The 18,747-nt window shown below is 35.2% G+C and overlaps 1 protein-coding gene across 3 annotated transcripts in view; it reads left to right on the plus strand.

The window, feature by feature from the left end:
• The window catches only part of ARL13B (ARF like GTPase 13B), an 83,307-nt gene extending 66,759 nt beyond the window's left edge, over positions 1-16,548 (plus strand). For 2 of the 3 annotated variants that reach the window (XM_006139873.3, XM_027765944.1), the window contains exons 6-10: positions 652-766; positions 8,252-8,477; positions 11,781-11,897; positions 12,679-12,747; positions 16,111-16,548. In XM_006139873.3, coding sequence (XP_006139935.1) covers positions 652-766; positions 8,252-8,477; positions 11,781-11,897; positions 12,679-12,747; positions 16,111-16,187 — 604 coding nt within the window. In that variant the 3' untranslated portion in view covers positions 16,188-16,548. The remainder of the gene's footprint in view (positions 1-651; positions 767-8,251; positions 8,478-11,780; positions 11,898-12,678; positions 12,748-16,110) is intronic. The other variant, XM_006139874.3, reaches the window with a different exon arrangement.
• The last annotated feature ends 2,199 nt before the right edge of the window (positions 16,549-18,747 follow it).

Here is an 18,747-nt window from a genome sequence, read left to right on the forward strand (position 1 = left end):
TACTAGACACAGTGTGGGAGGATGGGAGGCGGCAGAAGGTGAGAGATAGGGAAAAAAAGCAAAATATACAGGAAACAAGAAATGGAAAATTATTTGTTGATGATAACATGTATGTTGATGTGCTTCATGGAGCTAATATACGATTCAATCTATAGATGTCCTGCTCTTTTGTTTTTGTATAATAAATAAGAAACATACTCCTGCATAAATTAAAACATAGGTTGAATTAAATGAGTGTTTTTCTGGTTGTATTTTACAAGAGAAGTATGATCCTAAGAAGAAGGTTAACAAGAAGTTTATGTATCTGTTAGTACCAATTAAGACAACAGCATTGATTTTAGAGGGTTATTAATAGATAAATACACGTCTGTGGCGCATGGAAAAGTAATCAATATGTGCTATCGACATTGAGAAGTCAGACATAGAAATACCATTTTTGTCAGCATAGTTTTCTTTTAAAATTTAAATGGTTGATTTTACTCAGAGGTATAGTCCTATTACCTTCATGGGATTTCTGAAATACTCACAGTGAATAAAAGTCATGTACAGATGGTTAAATAAGTTTAATGGCCTTAAATCTATTGCGTATTTTCTTAAACATAGATGGGCACTTTCTCAAAAGGAATTTCGATTTTTTCCCTCAAAAAATAGAGAACAAAGAGAGCGAGAACAGGCTGAACTCGATGGAACCAGTGGCCTAGCTGAGTTGGACCCAGAGCCAGTTATTGTTAATCCTTTCCAGCCGATAGCATCTGTAATCATTGAGGTACGAGTGGTGGCAAGTGTAATTTTTCTATCGTGAGTTATGAAGTTGGAGTTGGGGAAGGGGGTGAGAAGTCAGGAAAGAAGAGTTGGAGGTAGAATGAAGTGTTTTTCTAGAGAGATTATGATATTTCTAAAAGAAATTAAATGTAAGAAACTGATCAAAGATTTGCTGCTTTTCCTTCCTCTTTACATGTACCTATAAAAGGTAAATATGGCTTCCAAATTTAATCAGAATGAAAATATAGGTTGAATGTAGCAGTTATAGTTACTAGTTTGACGAATCTGTTTCTTGTCATTTATTTCATATTGCAACATGTTTACTCTTATTTACTTTGCCTTTGTCCCTGCATTGTTGTTACTCTAGCTTTACAATATTATCTGGGTGCCTGTAATGCAAAAGTATGTAAACAATTTGTCTTCTCCAGATATTTCAGAATGTTTGAAACTACAGGAAATTCTCCTATATTTGAATACATTTTAATTTTCATAGCGAACGAATGTTAGCAATGTTAATTTATAGATGCTAATTATGAAGACGTTGAGGAGCTGTGTGTGTGATGTGTATATGTGTCTGTGTCTGTGTCTGTCTTCATTTTCTGGTGTCCAGGGTTTGCATTGGCTCTGCTTTAATCACCATGTCTCCCCCAAGGCAGCTTCTTAACCCCGCTCCCTTCCCCATTTATTCAGAGATCATTGTGGAAGCTGCCTTGCAGGTCCTGCCCCTTTGTTCTCCATTCCTCTTCCCCTGTCACCGCCTCCTTCCACACAGGTGCTCAGCTGGAAAGGTGGATGGTTGTTTTTCCTTGGGGCTGCTTCTGAGGAGGGAGGCAGCTCCATAGGTAAGAAGATGACTAGATCATTCTGGTGTTGCTGTATTTTAGTAAGTAATTAGCAGAATAATTAGTAATATGAGATGCTTGCTATTAAGTAGCTTAGATTTAACTGTGTTAAATCTTTTACTAACACTTACACAGCATTTCCCCTAAATACGTGCTTTTCTGAGTACGGGAAAGCCTTCATTGTAGCATGAGCCATTGTTTTGTCTCCATCTTATCAAATATTATGTGTGTGTCAGATTTTATATTCTTTTGAAAAATTGACAGAGAAGGAAATCAGGTTTTACTTTTCATTTAGAAACATTAATTTGTTCTTATGTGTGTAATAAAGCCCACCTTGTAACTGATGACCAGTTATCTTATAGTACTATGGGTATAAGTTAATTAGGAGGACCTGATGCTTCTCTCAACATCCTGTTTTTTTCACAGTATAAAGAAGTGTCCAATTCTGTTTTATAACACCAGAAGAATGTATCAGAAGTCTAAATTAGTAGCACGGGGAGAGTACAGTTATTATGCTTTTAAATGATGGTAATTTTAAGATGGTCAATAAAGTAATGAAAACAGATTAGCTGTAGTCCCCTTTCTACCATATATTTCTTCTTTTTTATTCCACAAAACTGTTCTATATTAATATGTTTTTATCATACAGAAGCACCTAATATTTCTTTAATTTTTATACAGGTAATAAAAATGATGAACTATTGTGAACTCTCAGTTCCAGAATAAACAAATCAATGGAACAAATAGTCATAAATCTAATTATATATGAACATTTAGTATAAGATACAGGTATTATTTCAAATCTGAGAAAAAAGAATTTTGGAACGGATGAACAACCATTCAGAAAAAAAGTAAAGTTGTTGAACACTGAATACCAATCTAAATGTATTCTCCAGAATATTCTACATGGATTTATTGGGTTGTCAGAAAAATCATGATGCAGTTTTGCATAGAAAAAATACGTTATGACTTTAACAATGATCCAATATTTTTAAAAAATGAGACCTTAAAAATATTGGTTGAAAATATAGTTAAGTATGTACGCTTAGAGGAGAAAAGACTTTCAAAGTAGGACAGTCAAGCCTCAAATCATAAAGTTAAAAAAAAAAAAATTGGTTAGCTTTTGGGGCAAGAAGGTGGCATAGTGGTTAAGGCACTGGACTCCCACACAAACGATTGCAGTTTGAGTCCCAGACCCAGCAACCTGAAACTCAAGCTAGTCTCGTGTGCAAGTGCACCCAGAGTCCCCAGAGGAGGATGCAGTGATTTCTCACTTTTTCTCTCTGTCTCTCCTGCAAACGCATGTACCCTATAGCAAAAATCTCTCAAAAAAAGAAATAAATAAGTAAAGGATAGCTCATACTGTACTCAGTTTTTAAAAGCTATTCTACAAAATTGAAAGACAAAATCACAAATTATAGTGAAAGATATGAGACACATAAAACAAAATAAAAAAACAAGAACAAAAAACATCCCAACAACTAGAAAGATAATCAGAACCTAAGGAAAAATGAGTATTGAGTTATCAGTCAGTTCTTTAAGGAAATAGTAAAAATAGCAGTTAGAGTATTTAATAGTTCAAAGCTAAATTAAATTTTAAAAATAAGGTGAACGTGTTCATTAGTTTAGCAAAAATATTGAAGGTTGATAATGATATGTATCATTGAAAAAAAGAATTATCATTCACCCAACACTTTGTCTAGAGTATAAATTGATTTAATTTTTGAAATGGGAAGTTCGTGAATGTATGTCACATTTTAAATTGTACCTGGGTTAGGGCCAGCAGGTGGTGTGGTGATTAAGGTGCTGGACTCCCACATGACTGACTACAGGTTAAGTCCTTGGCCCAGTGCTTGACACTTATGCTGGGTGCATGTGCATGTGTGCCCAAAATCTCGAGAGGAGAATGAAGGAGAAGGGATTGCAGTGTGGCCATCACCCTTGCCAGGTGATTTTGCACTTTTCCTTGCTCTGTCTCTCTCCAACAAGTGCATGTGCCCAATGGCAAAAGCCTAATAAAAATGAAAAATAAATAAATAAAATGTGCCTGGGCCAGCCTCAGAGCCTAGTGGTTAAGAGAACTACATCCTGCCTGGCTGACCACACAGTTTTCTTTTTTCTTTCTTTTTTGGAGAGATTTTTTTTCTTTGTCCCTGCATTGTTGTTACTTTAGCTTTACAATACTATCTGGGTGCCTGTAATGCAAAAGTATGTAAACAATTTGTCTTCTCCAGATATTTCAGAATGTTTGAAACTACAGGAAATTCTCCTATATTTGAATACATTTTAATTTTCATAGCGAACGAATGTTAGCAATGTTAATTTATAGATGCTAATTATGAAGACGTTGAGGAGCTGTGTGTGTGATGTGTATATGTGTCTGTGTCTGTGTCTGTCTTCATTTTCTGGTGTCCAGGGTTTGCATTGGCTCTGCTTTAATCACCATGTCTCCCCCAAGGCAGCTTCTTAACCCCGCTCCCTTCCCCATTTATTCAGAGATCATTGTGGAAGCTGCCTTGCAGGTCCTGCCCCTTTGTTCTCCATTCCTCTTCCCCTGTCACCGCCTCCTTCCACACAGGTGCTCAGCTGGAAAGGTGGATGGTTGTTTTTCCTTGGGGCTGCTTCTGAGGAGGGAGGCAGCTCCATAGGTAAGAAGATGACTAGATCATTCTGGTGTTGCTGTATTTTAGTAAGTAATTAGCAGAATAATTAGTAATATGAGATGCTTGCTATTAAGTAGCTTAGATTTAACTGTGTTAAATCTTTTACTAACACTTACACAGCATTTCCCCTAAATACGTGCTTTTCTGAGTACGGGAAAGCCTTCATTGTAGCATGAGCCATTGTTTTGTCTCCATCTTATCAAATATTATGTGTGTGTCAGATTTTATATTCTTTTGAAAAATTGACAGAGAAGGAAATCAGGTTTTACTTTTCATTTAGAAACATTAATTTGTTCTTATGTGTGTAATAAAGCCCACCTTGTAACTGATGACCAGTTATCTTATAGTACTATGGGTATAAGTTAATTAGGAGGACCTGATGCTTCTCTCAACATCCTGTTTTTTTCACAGTATAAAGAAGTGTCCAATTCTGTTTTATAACACCAGAAGAATGTATCAGAAGTCTAAATTAGTAGCACGGGGAGAGTACAGTTATTATGCTTTTAAATGATGGTAATTTTAAGATGGTCAATAAAGTAATGAAAACAGATTAGCTGTAGTCCCCTTTCTACCATATATTTCTTCTTTTTTATTCCACAAAACTGTTCTATATTAATATGTTTTTATCATACAGAAGCACCTAATATTTCTTTAATTTTTATACAGGTAATAAAAATGATGAACTATTGTGAACTCTCAGTTCCAGAATAAACAAATCAATGGAACAAATAGTCATAAATCTAATTATATATGAACATTTAGTATAAGATACAGGTATTATTTCAAATCTGAGAAAAAAGAATTTTGGAACGGATGAACAACCATTCAGAAAAAAAGTAAAGTTGTTGAACACTGAATACCAATCTAAATGTATTCTCCAGAATATTCTACATGGATTTATTGGGTTGTCAGAAAAATCATGATGCAGTTTTGCATAGAAAAAATACGTTATGACTTTAACAATGATCCAATATTTTTAAAAAATGAGACCTTAAAAATATTGGTTGAAAATATAGTTAAGTATGTACGCTTAGAGGAGAAAAGACTTTCAAAGTAGGACAGTCAAGCCTCAAATCATAAAGTTAAAAAAAAAAAAATTGGTTAGCTTTTGGGGCAAGAAGGTGGCATAGTGGTTAAGGCACTGGACTCCCACACAAACGATTGCAGTTTGAGTCCCAGACCCAGCAACCTGAAACTCAAGCTAGTCTCGTGTGCAAGTGCACCCAGAGTCCCCAGAGGAGGATGCAGTGATTTCTCACTTTTTCTCTCTGTCTCTCCTGCAAACGCATGTACCCTATAGCAAAAATCTCTCAAAAAAAGAAATAAATAAGTAAAGGATAGCTCATACTGTACTCAGTTTTTAAAAGCTATTCTACAAAATTGAAAGACAAAATCACAAATTATAGTGAAAGATATGAGACACATAAAACAAAATAAAAAAACAAGAACAAAAAACATCCCAACAACTAGAAAGATAATCAGAACCTAAGGAAAAATGAGTATTGAGTTATCAGTCAGTTCTTTAAGGAAATAGTAAAAATAGCAGTTAGAGTATTTAATAGTTCAAAGCTAAATTAAATTTTAAAAATAAGGTGAACGTGTTCATTAGTTTAGCAAAAATATTGAAGGTTGATAATGATATGTATCATTGAAAAAAAGAATTATCATTCACCCAACACTTTGTCTAGAGTATAAATTGATTTAATTTTTGAAATGGGAAGTTCGTGAATGTATGTCACATTTTAAATTGTACCTGGGTTAGGGCCAGCAGGTGGTGTGGTGATTAAGGTGCTGGACTCCCACATGACTGACTACAGGTTAAGTCCTTGGCCCAGTGCTTGACACTTATGCTGGGTGCATGTGCATGTGTGCCCAAAATCTCGAGAGGAGAATGAAGGAGAAGGGATTGCAGTGTGGCCATCACCCTTGCCAGGTGATTTTGCACTTTTCCTTGCTCTGTCTCTCTCCAACAAGTGCATGTGCCCAATGGCAAAAGCCTAATAAAAATGAAAAATAAATAAATAAAATGTGCCTGGGCCAGCCTCAGAGCCTAGTGGTTAAGAGAACTACATCCTGCCTGGCTGACCACACAGTTTTCTTTTTTCTTTCTTTTTTGGAGAGATTTTTTTTGCTATAGGGCACGTGCGTTCGCCACACAGACAGAGAGAGACATAGAGACAGAAAGCGAGAAATCACCCCACAGGGGGGATGGTCATGCCGCAATCCCTTCTCCTCCATTCTCCTCTTGGGATCTGGGGCACGCATGCACACACGTGAGTTTTAAGCCACTGGGTCTGGGACGTGAACAGTGGTCGACTACGTGGGAGTCCAGCGACATAGCCATTACGCTAACTGCTGGTTCCCCCGACCACACAGTTTGAACCCTGGACCCTGCAGCTGAAAACCATGTATGTATGCACACCTGAGAACCCTACAGGAGGGAGAAATGGAGAAGGGATTGAAGGAGGCATAACCACACTCCTTGTGGGGATATTTTTCTCCCTCTCTTCCTCTCTCTGTCTCCGTAGCTCTGGAAAGTACACACACTCTGATAAATTAAAAGGAAAAAAAAATGTGCTGACTCTATAATCCAGCAGTTCTAATGTTAAGAATTTACAGATAGAATAGGGCATGCTGGTGTAAATCTTCTATGGCTGACTGCATGCTTTGAGTCCTTGACTCGGCGGCCCGAAGAAGCAGCATGTGTGTTCATGCCCAGAATCCTGAAGGGAGAAATAAGAGGAGAAGCAATTGCAGTGTGATCATTCCCCAAAGGGGGAGTGCTTTCTCACATTCCTTCTCTGTCCCTCTGTGTTTCTGTAGCAAATGTACACACACTCTAACAAATTAATAAATAAAATAAAATAAAATAAATGGATAAGATTATTGTATTCCCTATAAAGTCAAACACTGAAAATGACTTTTGTGAATTGATAGGTAATTGGTAAAATAAGATATAACCATTCAAAATGATAATGTAATATTAAAATGTATTGGCTACTCAGAAGTTACATAAGCTAATACACATACCATCTATTCTTTTTTTTTTGGAAAGGTTTTTGCTATAGGGCACGTGCGCTCGCTAGAAAGACAGAGATAGGCAGAAAGACAGAAAGAGAGAAATCACTCCCCAGGGGGAATGGCTATGCTGCAATCCCTTCTCCTCCATTCTCCTCTTGGGATCTTGGGCACACACACACACACACACACACACACACACATGCCCAGTTGAGTTGAAGCCACTGAGTCCAGGACTCACACTGCAGTCGACTACATGGGAGTCCAGCAACATAGCCATTGCCCCAGTTGCTGGTCCCATACATACAACATCTATTCTAAACACTTGATCTATGAAAGATCATCACAAGTTTTTAGAAAATGTGTATTATAGAGAAACTGCATGAATTTCATAATTTTTTGCATCAGAGTAAGTTCATATTTTAATTCCAATTTTCCATGAACTTTTTGAAATACCCTTGTATTCATTAACATGGAAAGAAATATGTATAAAATAAAAATGTAAATTCATTTTTTATTTAAACAATAAATGCATACATATGTGTATATAGAGCGAGACAAACGTTTGTTTGTTTGTGGGTCATTGTAGGGAGACAAAAGTACCTCTTAGTAAATATATATCAAATTGTGGTCATCTATAGATTGTAAAATTACTGGTAATTTTTGTTTTCTTTATATTTTCTGTGTTTACTGAATGTTTGGCAATTAGCATGTTTTAATGCTATATTCAATAAATTTTTTTTTTTTTTTTTGCTACGCATCACGTGCGCTCACCAGACAGACAGAGAACGACAGAGAAATAGAGATAGCCATTACACTAACTGCTGGTCCCAATAAATAGTTTTTAATAGAAATCGTACATTGCCGTCGAAGTTGCAGAATGCTCTTGGACTATTTGATATCTCCCCTAAAAGGATCTTAGATATAACTGTTGTGATAAAGATAATATGTTTCTTTTTTTGATAGAATGAAAAGAAACTTGAAAAAGAGAAAAAGAAGCAAAAAATGGAGAAAGATAGTGATGACTGCTCACTGAAACATAAAACAGAACTTGAGCAAACAGAGACACAGAGCCAAATGAGTGACAGTAGCCAACAAAATAATGAATTCGGAATAGTAGAAAATTATAAGGAAGCGTTAACAAAGCAACTGGAGAATGAAGATGAGACAGACCAGCCATCATCAGAATCAGGTGACAAATGTACCTATTTAAAGTAATTTTCAAATGTGTGTGTGCACATGTAAACACAATGTGTGTGTCTATACATTTATATGTATATGTATGTATACATTTTCCTGTGTATATGTGTGTGTGTGTGTGTGTGTGTATGTTTCATTTCATTTTACTTACCATATTTCACAAAACAGGTACTATATATTTTTTCTTTAAATACAATATTTATTAGGTTTTTCTCAAGGTCTTTAGTTACTCATTAGCCAATTTTCTCCTAATTTTTTTTTCTTATGATGGCTTAAAATGTGTTCCTTTGGGATCAGCAGATAGCGTAGCAGTTATGTCAGTAGACTTCTACATGGTCAACCACAGTTCGAGTGCCAAACCTAGTGGCTTCAGAATCATGCCAGGTGCATGTGCATGCTTGCCCGAGATCCCAGGAGGAAAAGGGATTACAGCATGGTTATCATGCCAGGGACATGATTTTTTTACTCTCCATCTCACTGTGTCTGTCCCTCTCTCTGGTGAGCACATGTGCTCAAAGGCAGTAAAACCTCTTTTCAAAAACAAAAAGTGGCCCTTTGTAACAGAAAATTCAACGTTCAATTTATTTTTGTAAACAGAATACAGTGTATCACCCCAGGAATCCTTGGAATAAATTTAACTTCTTTAAGACTTTTTTGATTATCAAGCCTTATAATACTATAGTCATTTCCTTTATTGACTGGCTATTTCTATAGGGTGTAGTGATAATCATTAGAACTTTTTTAAAAATATTGTTAAAATAGCTATTTGACAGAGGCTGTATGCACTCTCTAGAGAGAAACAGAGAGAGGGGGAGGAAGAGGGAGCAAGCACCCCTCAGTGGAACATGGTCATGCCACAATTCATTCTTCTCCATTTCTCTAGTCTGTCAGGACTTTGGGCCTACATGTGTGCATACCCAGTGTGTTTTTCAGGCCACCAGGGCCAAGATTAAAGCCATGCAGTCAGCCATGTGAGCTCTGGCTTTATTAACCACCAGACCATGTGGCCATCCCATAGCCATTTTCTTCTGACTTTAATATACAAAATCTTCAACTCATTATAGCTTTCTTTTTTCTGACTGTTTGTATGATTTACCAGAAGTTTCATGTCTTTGATATTATAGAGAGACAGCCTACATTGGCAGTGAGACAGCCTAGTAAAGAATCTTGACTCTTATAGCTACTAGATATATGGATATATGTTAAGTTGTATTACATCTTCAGCCTTGAGTTTTCCTATTTCTAAAATAGAGATAAGCATCATATTTATGCATAGGCTTTTAGACTTGTTTGTAAAATTTCTCTCTGTAATGTCTCTAACACCATGCCAAGCCACATGAGGAGATGCCCGTAATCATTACTTCCTTGCCTTTGCTGGTTAGTGATATGGCTCCATTGTGTATAAGAATTTTTTATACTATCATAGGGTTTATTAAAATAAAATCTCAATTCCTGAGATGCAGATTAGTAACATGGATATTTTCCTGGCTGAAAAATTTTGAATATTAGATTTGGAAGTTATACTTTTTGTCATTTGGGAAGTTAGAGCAGCCATGTGCAAAGCCACATAACCTTGTTGGCATAGTTAAGAAGACCAACTTATTACAGCTGTCTCTGAGTTTTTAAAAATAACTCTGACATCTGTACATTTTGAAAGAACAAAATGATTTGGCAAATGAATTGAAAATATAGCGTAAGTGTATCTAAGATAGTAAATTATATAACTGTAATAATGACCAACATACTCTATACTTTAAAATGATGCTTTCAGGTGCATCATGGTATTAAACCATGCTGTTATTTAATGCAGCAATCCTGGAGAATGTTTTTCTCATTATATAAATGATGAAACCAGGGACTTAGAAAGACTGAGTAACTTCTTTTAGGTCATATATCTTGTGTGTGGCAAGGCCACAGATCATCTGTACCAAATCCTGTGGTCTTCTATGACCTTGAGATACTGTCCATTCCAAAGAACCATATTATTCTGGAGTTCTCTTTCTTTTCTCCCATCTATAAATCTGACAGCTCTGGTTGTAAGATTTCTTTATTTCTTCCTGGAGTGAAATGTCTCAAATGAGACTTGTTTCTTCAGAAAAATAATTTGTTTCTAAATATGTTTGTGTTACTTACTGCTTTATAGGCTTTACAGATACTGACAATGTCTTGTGTTACAGATAATTCTCATTTTAGAAAATGTATTACAACTGTATGAACTTAGTAGTTAAATGTATTACAAATGTATAAACTTAATAGTTAAAATACTTCAGTAACTTTGATGTTCAAAGTTTGGCCAACTACTATACTATCCTTGTTTACATTGTTAAAGTTTATACATTAACCTTGATATTCCTAAAATGTTTACATGTGTTTAAGTGAGAAACTAAGTTTTATTTTCTAAGAAGGAACACAAATTCTGGGCCAACAGGTGGCACAGTGTTTAAGGTGGCTCGAGTCACACATGGCCAAGGACAGTTCAAGTCCCAGACCTGGTGACTTGAAAATTTCTCCAGGGGTGTGTGTGTGTGTGTGTGTGTGTGTGTGTGTGTGTGTGTGTGTTTGTGTGCCCAAGATCCCTAAAGGAGAATGGAGGAGAAGGGATTGTGGCATGGCTCTCCCTCCTTGGGGGTGATTTGTCACTTTATCTCTCTCTGTATCTCTCTGCCTCTGACTAGTACACGTACCCTATGGCTATTCCCTGCACATTTTAAAAACACACACACACACACACAGGTTCAGTTCTTTTAGGTCTACTAATTCCATGTAACTTTAGTAACATATATTTATGTGGGTGATACTTTGTTTAGGAGTTATTTCAAGAAGTAATATGTGTAGATTTGATTGAGGTCTTTATTTTTTTCACATTTCAAAGGATTATTTTTTGACTCTATATACCTGGAATCATTCTGCAGATCCTACAGAGAAAAATCAACATCTCTTCTCTTCCCCAAGGCTGTTGTAAAATTCATGGAAACTCTGGCCATTAACTCATTATATTTGTTTAATATGACATTTGGAAGAAATATAAGTTCCTTTTGGAAATGTGAGGTTTTTTTAGAACTTAATATTGGGGACTGAAGGTTTCTGACTATGTAAATTGTTTTCATTCAATAAACTATCACTTAAAAAATGATCCTTTGTGAAAGCAAGTTCAGATTTGGTTAATGATAATAATTTCCAAAGTTAGAAGATATTTCTATGGTAATAGTATAATATTTTAGTTTTATTCTTTGTTTTCTGTTATAGAAGTTCACTTTTCCCAAAGGTAAAGAGTTTAATGTTTATATTCTTGTAGATAACAGTAAAAAGAAAACTAAGAAACTAAGAATGAAACGGAGCCATAGGGTAGAACCTGTTAATACAGATGACACTGCTCCTAAGAGTCCCACGCCACCCCCACCTCCTCCTCCTGGTGAGTAAATTGGCGACTAAAGGGAGAAATGTAATTTTTATTCAGTGTACATGCTATCCTGTGAATTTGTAGAAAAAAAATTCTTCACTTTGTTCAGAATTTGTTGAAATAAATACCTATTATATTTTTTATCAGGAAAAAATGTTTTATAAAAGTAAAAACGGTTAAGAAAACCTTACCAAGTACCTTCTAGTTAACATTTGAAACTAAAATGTAAAATTTTTCCAATATATTTCCAACGTACCTACCTACCTTTTAAGTTGTTATAAGGATTAAGTGGATTAATGCATATAATGCACTGGACACAGCTACACAATAATTGTAAGTAATTTTTCATCAGTAAGCATAACACTTCACCTACTATAAGTACTCAGTAAATATCTAATATCTAAATAAGTATGTTTATATTGGGGCATTGGAAAAGTCATGACTTATTTTTTTCTCTTTTCCTATGCAAAAACTTGTCATGACTTTAGTGAAAACTCAATGATATCTTTGTAGACCTATTACAAGGCTTTAGGTAGTAACATTTTCTTTGAGAAGTTCCTTAAAGACTCATTTTTAATATTCCATTTGATTATAAACATTATTTTAGCCTTCACTAGGGGTTAAACTGATAAAAGTCATTTAAAATGATTTAATGACTACTCAGTACTGTCATTCAGTACATTTGAACTGACATTAAATATTACGTACATGTCCCATCGAGGGAAGAATCCTCTCAACAGATCTAAAGAGACATTCTTTGACAGTGTTTTAAAATGTTTTTCTTTTTCTTTAGTTGGCTGGGGAACCCCCAAAGTTACTAGACTTCCAAAACTTGAACCTCTTGGTGAAACACGTCATAATGGTAATGCAAAAGGATCAGTTCTCAAATCTCATCTGTACATATTACATCCACTTTCCTCTGTCCCATAACTTCCACAAGCTTATATTTCATTTTTGGAAAAAATCTTGCAAATCTGCATCCATCATTTTTCATTATACCTCTGTTTTTTTATTTTATTTATTTATTATTTTAATGTGTATTTTGCATCTATAAAACTTCACTTGATATTTATCTCAGAATACAGAGATAAAAGAATCTTAAGCATTTTTTTATCCATTTTATTTGCCTGCTTGCCTATCTTTCTAACTGTCTATGTCTACTTTGGAAACCCAGTTCTAGATTAGGTAAATATAGACTCATCAAAAAGAAGCTTAGATGTTCTTAATGGACAAGTTTATTGTGCTAGAATTATATAACTTTTATTTGGAATTCTAAAAATATTTTATTAGAAGAACTCAGACTGATGTCCTATAACCAGAACTGCTTGCTATTGTATAAGATAGGTCTCTGTGGGGGCCAGCAGGTGACATGGTGGTTAAGGCACTGGACTCTCATATGGCTGACTGCAGTTCAAGCCCCAGACCTGGTGGCTTTTCTTTCTTGCTCTTTCTCTCTCTCTGGTGAGCATGTGTGCCCTGTAGAAAATTAAAAAAAAAAAAAAGATAGCTCTCTGCTAATCCCAACTGTCCTTTCTCTAGTTTTTGTGTCCTTGAGTTCTAGTACATCTAAATGGCTAGACTATAGTTTATGTGAATTTCATTCATTTCATAAATATATGCATATTAACACACACAAATAGTTATGAAAAGGGAAAGGTTTTTAATTTAAATATGAGATATTATGTTTATATTTAGTCTTGAAAAACTATAGCATCCTATATGTGCTTAGTGTGTTTAGTGATAAGTTACGCTGAATAGGAAGAAAGTTGCTAAAGACTTTATTGAATAACGAGAACAATTTTCTTTCTTCCATTTTTCCATCTCATCAGAATAATCTGAAACACAGTCAGCCATGTGGTATCTGGGATCGCTCAACTACCAGCCAATGGAGCCATGCCAGAAAATCTTATATTCACACTTTTTTTTCTTTTTGCTAGAGGGTACATGTGCTCTCCAGAGAAAAGGGCAGAGGAGAAAGCACCCTGCCCAACCACAGGCATGATCACACCACAGTCCCTTCTTTTCCATTCCTCCTTCTTTCAGAAATTTGGACATAAACACATATGCCTGGTTTATTTCTCAAGCTTCCAGGTCTGAGACTCAAACACTGTCATGGACCGTTTGGTGTCTGGCTGCCTTAATCAACAGGCCACAGAGCTGGCCTGTGAACATTTTCAATCTGTATTTTATCAGTAGTTATGTATATATATGTTTCACATTGAGAAATAAATCCGAGATTCTGCTTGACAAAAATACCAGATACACAAACTAAAGAATATTTTAAAATCTTCATGTTATAAAAGAAGATAAAAATTGTATGTATAGTTTTCATATTCAATTTTCACATTAAAAAGGTTGTTTTAAGTTGTGTGGTGGCAGTTAAGTTAGTCACTATGATCAATGTATCTCTTCCACAGTTAAAGTAATCAGAAACCTACTTGTAAAGAACAATTCAATTTTCTGGCAAAGAAATAGTGCAGAATCAACTGCACGAATGACTAATTTCTTGAGAGGGAAAAAGGTGTTTCTTGCATATGCATTTGATTTTTGACCATTTTAGGAAGATTTTTTTTTTTTAATTCTAGAAGGAAAGCCTATTAGAAAACATATCTACTCTGCTTTAATTGAGAGTTCTGTTACATCTTAAGATGCTCATGAATTTCGAATTCAAAAGTTTAGAAAAGGAAACACTTTAAATTTATCAAAATAATTGAGTATCTCTTTTTTAACTTTTGTGTCAGTAATAACAACTACATATACAATGTGCTTGGCAGATTGCCAAACACTCTTTATGTTTTTACCTCATTTTAATTCTTCCAAATAACATTTTGAGGTGGATAGCAATATCCCCATTTTTTGCATCAGGAGCCTCTATCCCAAGGTCACTTAGCTAATAAGTGGCACGATTAGGATTTGACTTTAAGGCTGTTTATCTTTGATAGCCATACCTTTAACACATTGTGTTATACATTACATTAAGGTTCATTTGTGTACCCTTTAGTTTAGTAGTTGCTTTGTAAAAATCACTCCACCATATTTTTAAAGTTTATTTATTTATTTCATGAGAGAGACACTGGCAAGGGAGACAAATACCCCCAATAGGATTCTCATATTGTGACCCATCCCCAGCTCCAGCTAGCCTGGATCATGAGCATGTGCAAGCACGTACTCTTGGTGTGCACGTGGGGACTCTGGGGCACCAACCCTGGACCTTCTCATGTGCGCCCACCATCACTGAGCACTCTGTTACTCCTGCACCCCTGCTGCTGACCTCCCCTAATTTTATACACCCACACACACGCACACACACACACACACACACAATCTTTATAAAATCTTCACTAAGCCATTACTTAGTGCCATTAAGTTTATAAGTCAATTCATGATAATTAAGGAGTAGAAATTCATTGTAAAGCAGTAAGGCTTTTTGTATAAAATATGCCCTAAATCACTGAACTGTATTAAAGCACTGTTGTTAAAGATTCCAATGTCCAAGAACATTGGAAAACTAATTTATGATTCTCCTAAAATAACTAGAAGTAACACCTATTGGGTATGAATGTGGAGTATCAAAAAATTGATATTGCTTATCAGAGCTTTAGCCACAGGTTCCATAGATTTTGAATAGTTTATATTTGTTCTGTTCTAATCTGAATGTGTAATTAGAAACACAAATAACAGGTATCCATCAGGTACAATATATATATATATATTTTTTTTTTTTGAGAGAGAGATTTTTGCTGCAGGGTACATTTGCTCACTAGAGAGACACAGAGAAAGAGATAGAAAGTGAGACATCACCCCCCCAGAGGGATGGCCCCACTCCAGTCCCTTTCCCTCCCTTCTTCTCTTGGGATTTTGGACACACATGCACATGTACCTAGCAGGAGTTTTAAGCCACCAGGTCTGGGACTCAAATGGTTGACTATGTAGGAGTCCAGTGACGGTAACTATTTTTGCCAACTCCTGGTCCCTCAGGTACAATATTTTTAAGTCAGATAGAGAATAATTTCTAACCTAGAGTCAGAAATTTACTCTAGCAGTTGTCAAGTTTTCTTGGATTCTGGCTTTTTTTTTTTTTTTTTTTTTTTTATTAATCGTCATCTCACCTACCAAGTCAGAATGTCTTACTTTTTAGAAGGAGTTGTATGGAAAATAATGACTGTGTTAAAAATACTGATTTACCATAATGGTTTCATGTGTCTGGTTTCCCTTGTTTACATAGATTTCTATGGGAAGCCACTGCCTCCCCTGGCCGTGCGACAGAGACCCAATGGCGATGCTCATGACTTGATTTCATAACTAAGTCATGTGGATGAGCTCTGTTCATATCAGCAGGTAAACTGGGACCTTTTCTTTTTCAAAGAAGAAAAACTCTAAACATGGATGACCACATCAAGGTAATCACAGCAATTTCACTGGGGAGATGATAGCCAAGGACCTTCCTGATCACCACTTGTCCGTGTTCTCCATGGTTAAACAGAAAGGACACACGTGACCAGTAGGTGGCTGGGGCATTTGGACTAAGCGGGTCCGTTTCGGTGATGACTCTGTTTGCACATCTCCTCTCAAGGGCATGTTTCTAAAGGAAAACTTCTTCACAGAAAGAGCCAATGGACTCTGCGTACTTTTTTTATTCTTTGTTTAATAGTCTTTATTTCTTTATATTAAAATTTTTTTGGTAAGATGTATGTGCATGGAAGGGGCACTCCTGGGAATTTATAACCTGAATTTTTAACTATTTTTATATTTTTCTAAAACTTCTGTTCACGAATTTTAATTAATATTATATTGATTTTGCACTTTTGTATAGATGCTTTGTTTAAATTGTATGTGGAGAATAGAGTTGATTTGTTTTTCACACATGAATTATATAAATAAGATATATTTATATGACTTGAGGTATGTTTTGTAATAGCATTGCTCTTGAAGTATACATACTAATTTGATTTAATTTTAAAATAATACCTTTTATAAGTAGCAGATTCTCAGATCTTTATTCTACCAAATGATGTGATTTGAAAGTGGTACCCAAAGAGAGTTCAGTTTTTTATTGTTGTTTGTTTTCTCTGGTGATCTCAATAAATGGAAGAGACTTTTACGTAAATTTTTTTTAATTAGTAAAATATGAACTGTGAGTTATTTTTAAAAGTCCCCAAAACCTATATTTGAAATGTTATGTACTTTCAGAGATAAAGGTGCCTCTTATCAGAATCTGCAGTAACTCTTGTAGCTTATTCAACATTTTCATGCCTTGAAATTAAAGGCAAAACGACTGAAAAAGCATCTGGAAGTCCAACGCCTTGTTTTATAACAAACGGTTTGGGCACTAAAGCAATAAGAATAAGGATGTTGATTCAAAATTACTTTTAAAGAAATAATTCCAAAATAATTCCTCAATTCAAAATGGTAACACTTCTCTTAAGAGTGGCATCCTTGTGATTCTCTATTCACCTGGCATTTAGACAAACTTTTAGAGATGTATTTTTATTCTGAGTATTAGATCTATAATGCCATAATTAACTGAAATCATACCTTTATTTCCAGATGAAACTAACATAAACAGAACAATTTCTATATCAACTTGTTAAGATTGACATGTTTGGTACCTTGTACTGACAACAGACATATACTATTGTCATATCTGATAATATTAGTAAGTGTGTCTAAGTGGATTTGCTTTTAAAATTTTACTTCAGAGTATCACATCTATTTACATTTTATAACTCACTGAGCTTTTATTAATCAGGGCATTTATTACTCAGTCAGCTTCATACTATTTACCTTAGAGTTTGTACATGGGACCTACCTAGCACACTAAGTAGAAAGCATTCTACTTCGGTTATAAAATCCCAACAAGTGGGATTAGCAGAAGGCGTAATGGTTACATCGCTGGACTCCCATGTAGTTGTCTGCGGTTCGAGACCTGGACCCAGCAGCTTAAAATTCTGGCCATTTGCAGCTTAAAATTCTGACCTCCCTATTGGGAGGATGGCGCAGAAGGGGTTGTGGTGTGGTCATCCCCCTTGGGGGGTGATTTCTCACTTTCTGCCTATCTAGTGAGTGCACACACCCTATAGCAAAAACTTCTTTCTCTCAAAAAAAAAAAAAAAAAAATCCAAACAACCTAAGTTAGAAAGGTAGCTGAAATGTAAGGAAAAGCATCACAGGAAGACATGTAAATGTTGAACTGGATTTTAGAGGAAAAAAATCCACATCTTTTTGGCTCCTTTTTTAACATTTACATTCACTCATTTTTAAACTAAATCATACTTTTGCCATCTTTTTGATATTCATCTACTTTGAGGATAAATACAATTTTTAAAAATCTTTATTTCCTACTAAATTTTACTATACTATATAGTAATTACTGATAGTATTTAACAAAAATAAAATTATTTTGAAATTAAATATATAATAAAATAGAGTCAATGTTTTATGTAGCTCTCTCAAAAATTTTATTTGCATTTTCAAAACATCCTAAAACATTTTAAAAAGATGTTTTGTAAATTCAGGTGGATTTTAACAATTAAATGCCTATTTTGTTATATGCTGTTTTTCTATTCTTAATCAGGAATTATGATGTTTTTCACATAATAAAAATGATTTTTATCAATGTGTGTTTCTCTTTTCATTTGGTGGATTTAAGTGATTTCCTGGGGCCAAGCAGTAGCATAGTAGTTGAAGCAGCTGGATCCCATATGGCCAACAGCACAATTTGAATTCCAGACCTGGTGGCTTGATAAGCATGCTGGGCACATATGTGTACATGCCCAATGTCCTGAGGAGAAGGCATTGCAGCGTGGTCATCTCGCCTAACGGGAGCTCTTCTTCTCTTTCTCTGTCTCTCTCTCTCTCTTTC

This window comes from Tupaia chinensis, unplaced genomic scaffold (assembly GCF_000334495.1).
Source record: "Tupaia chinensis unplaced genomic scaffold, TupChi_1.0 Scaffold000009_1, whole genome shotgun sequence".
NCBI lineage: Eukaryota > Metazoa > Chordata > Mammalia > Scandentia > Tupaiidae > Tupaia > Tupaia belangeri.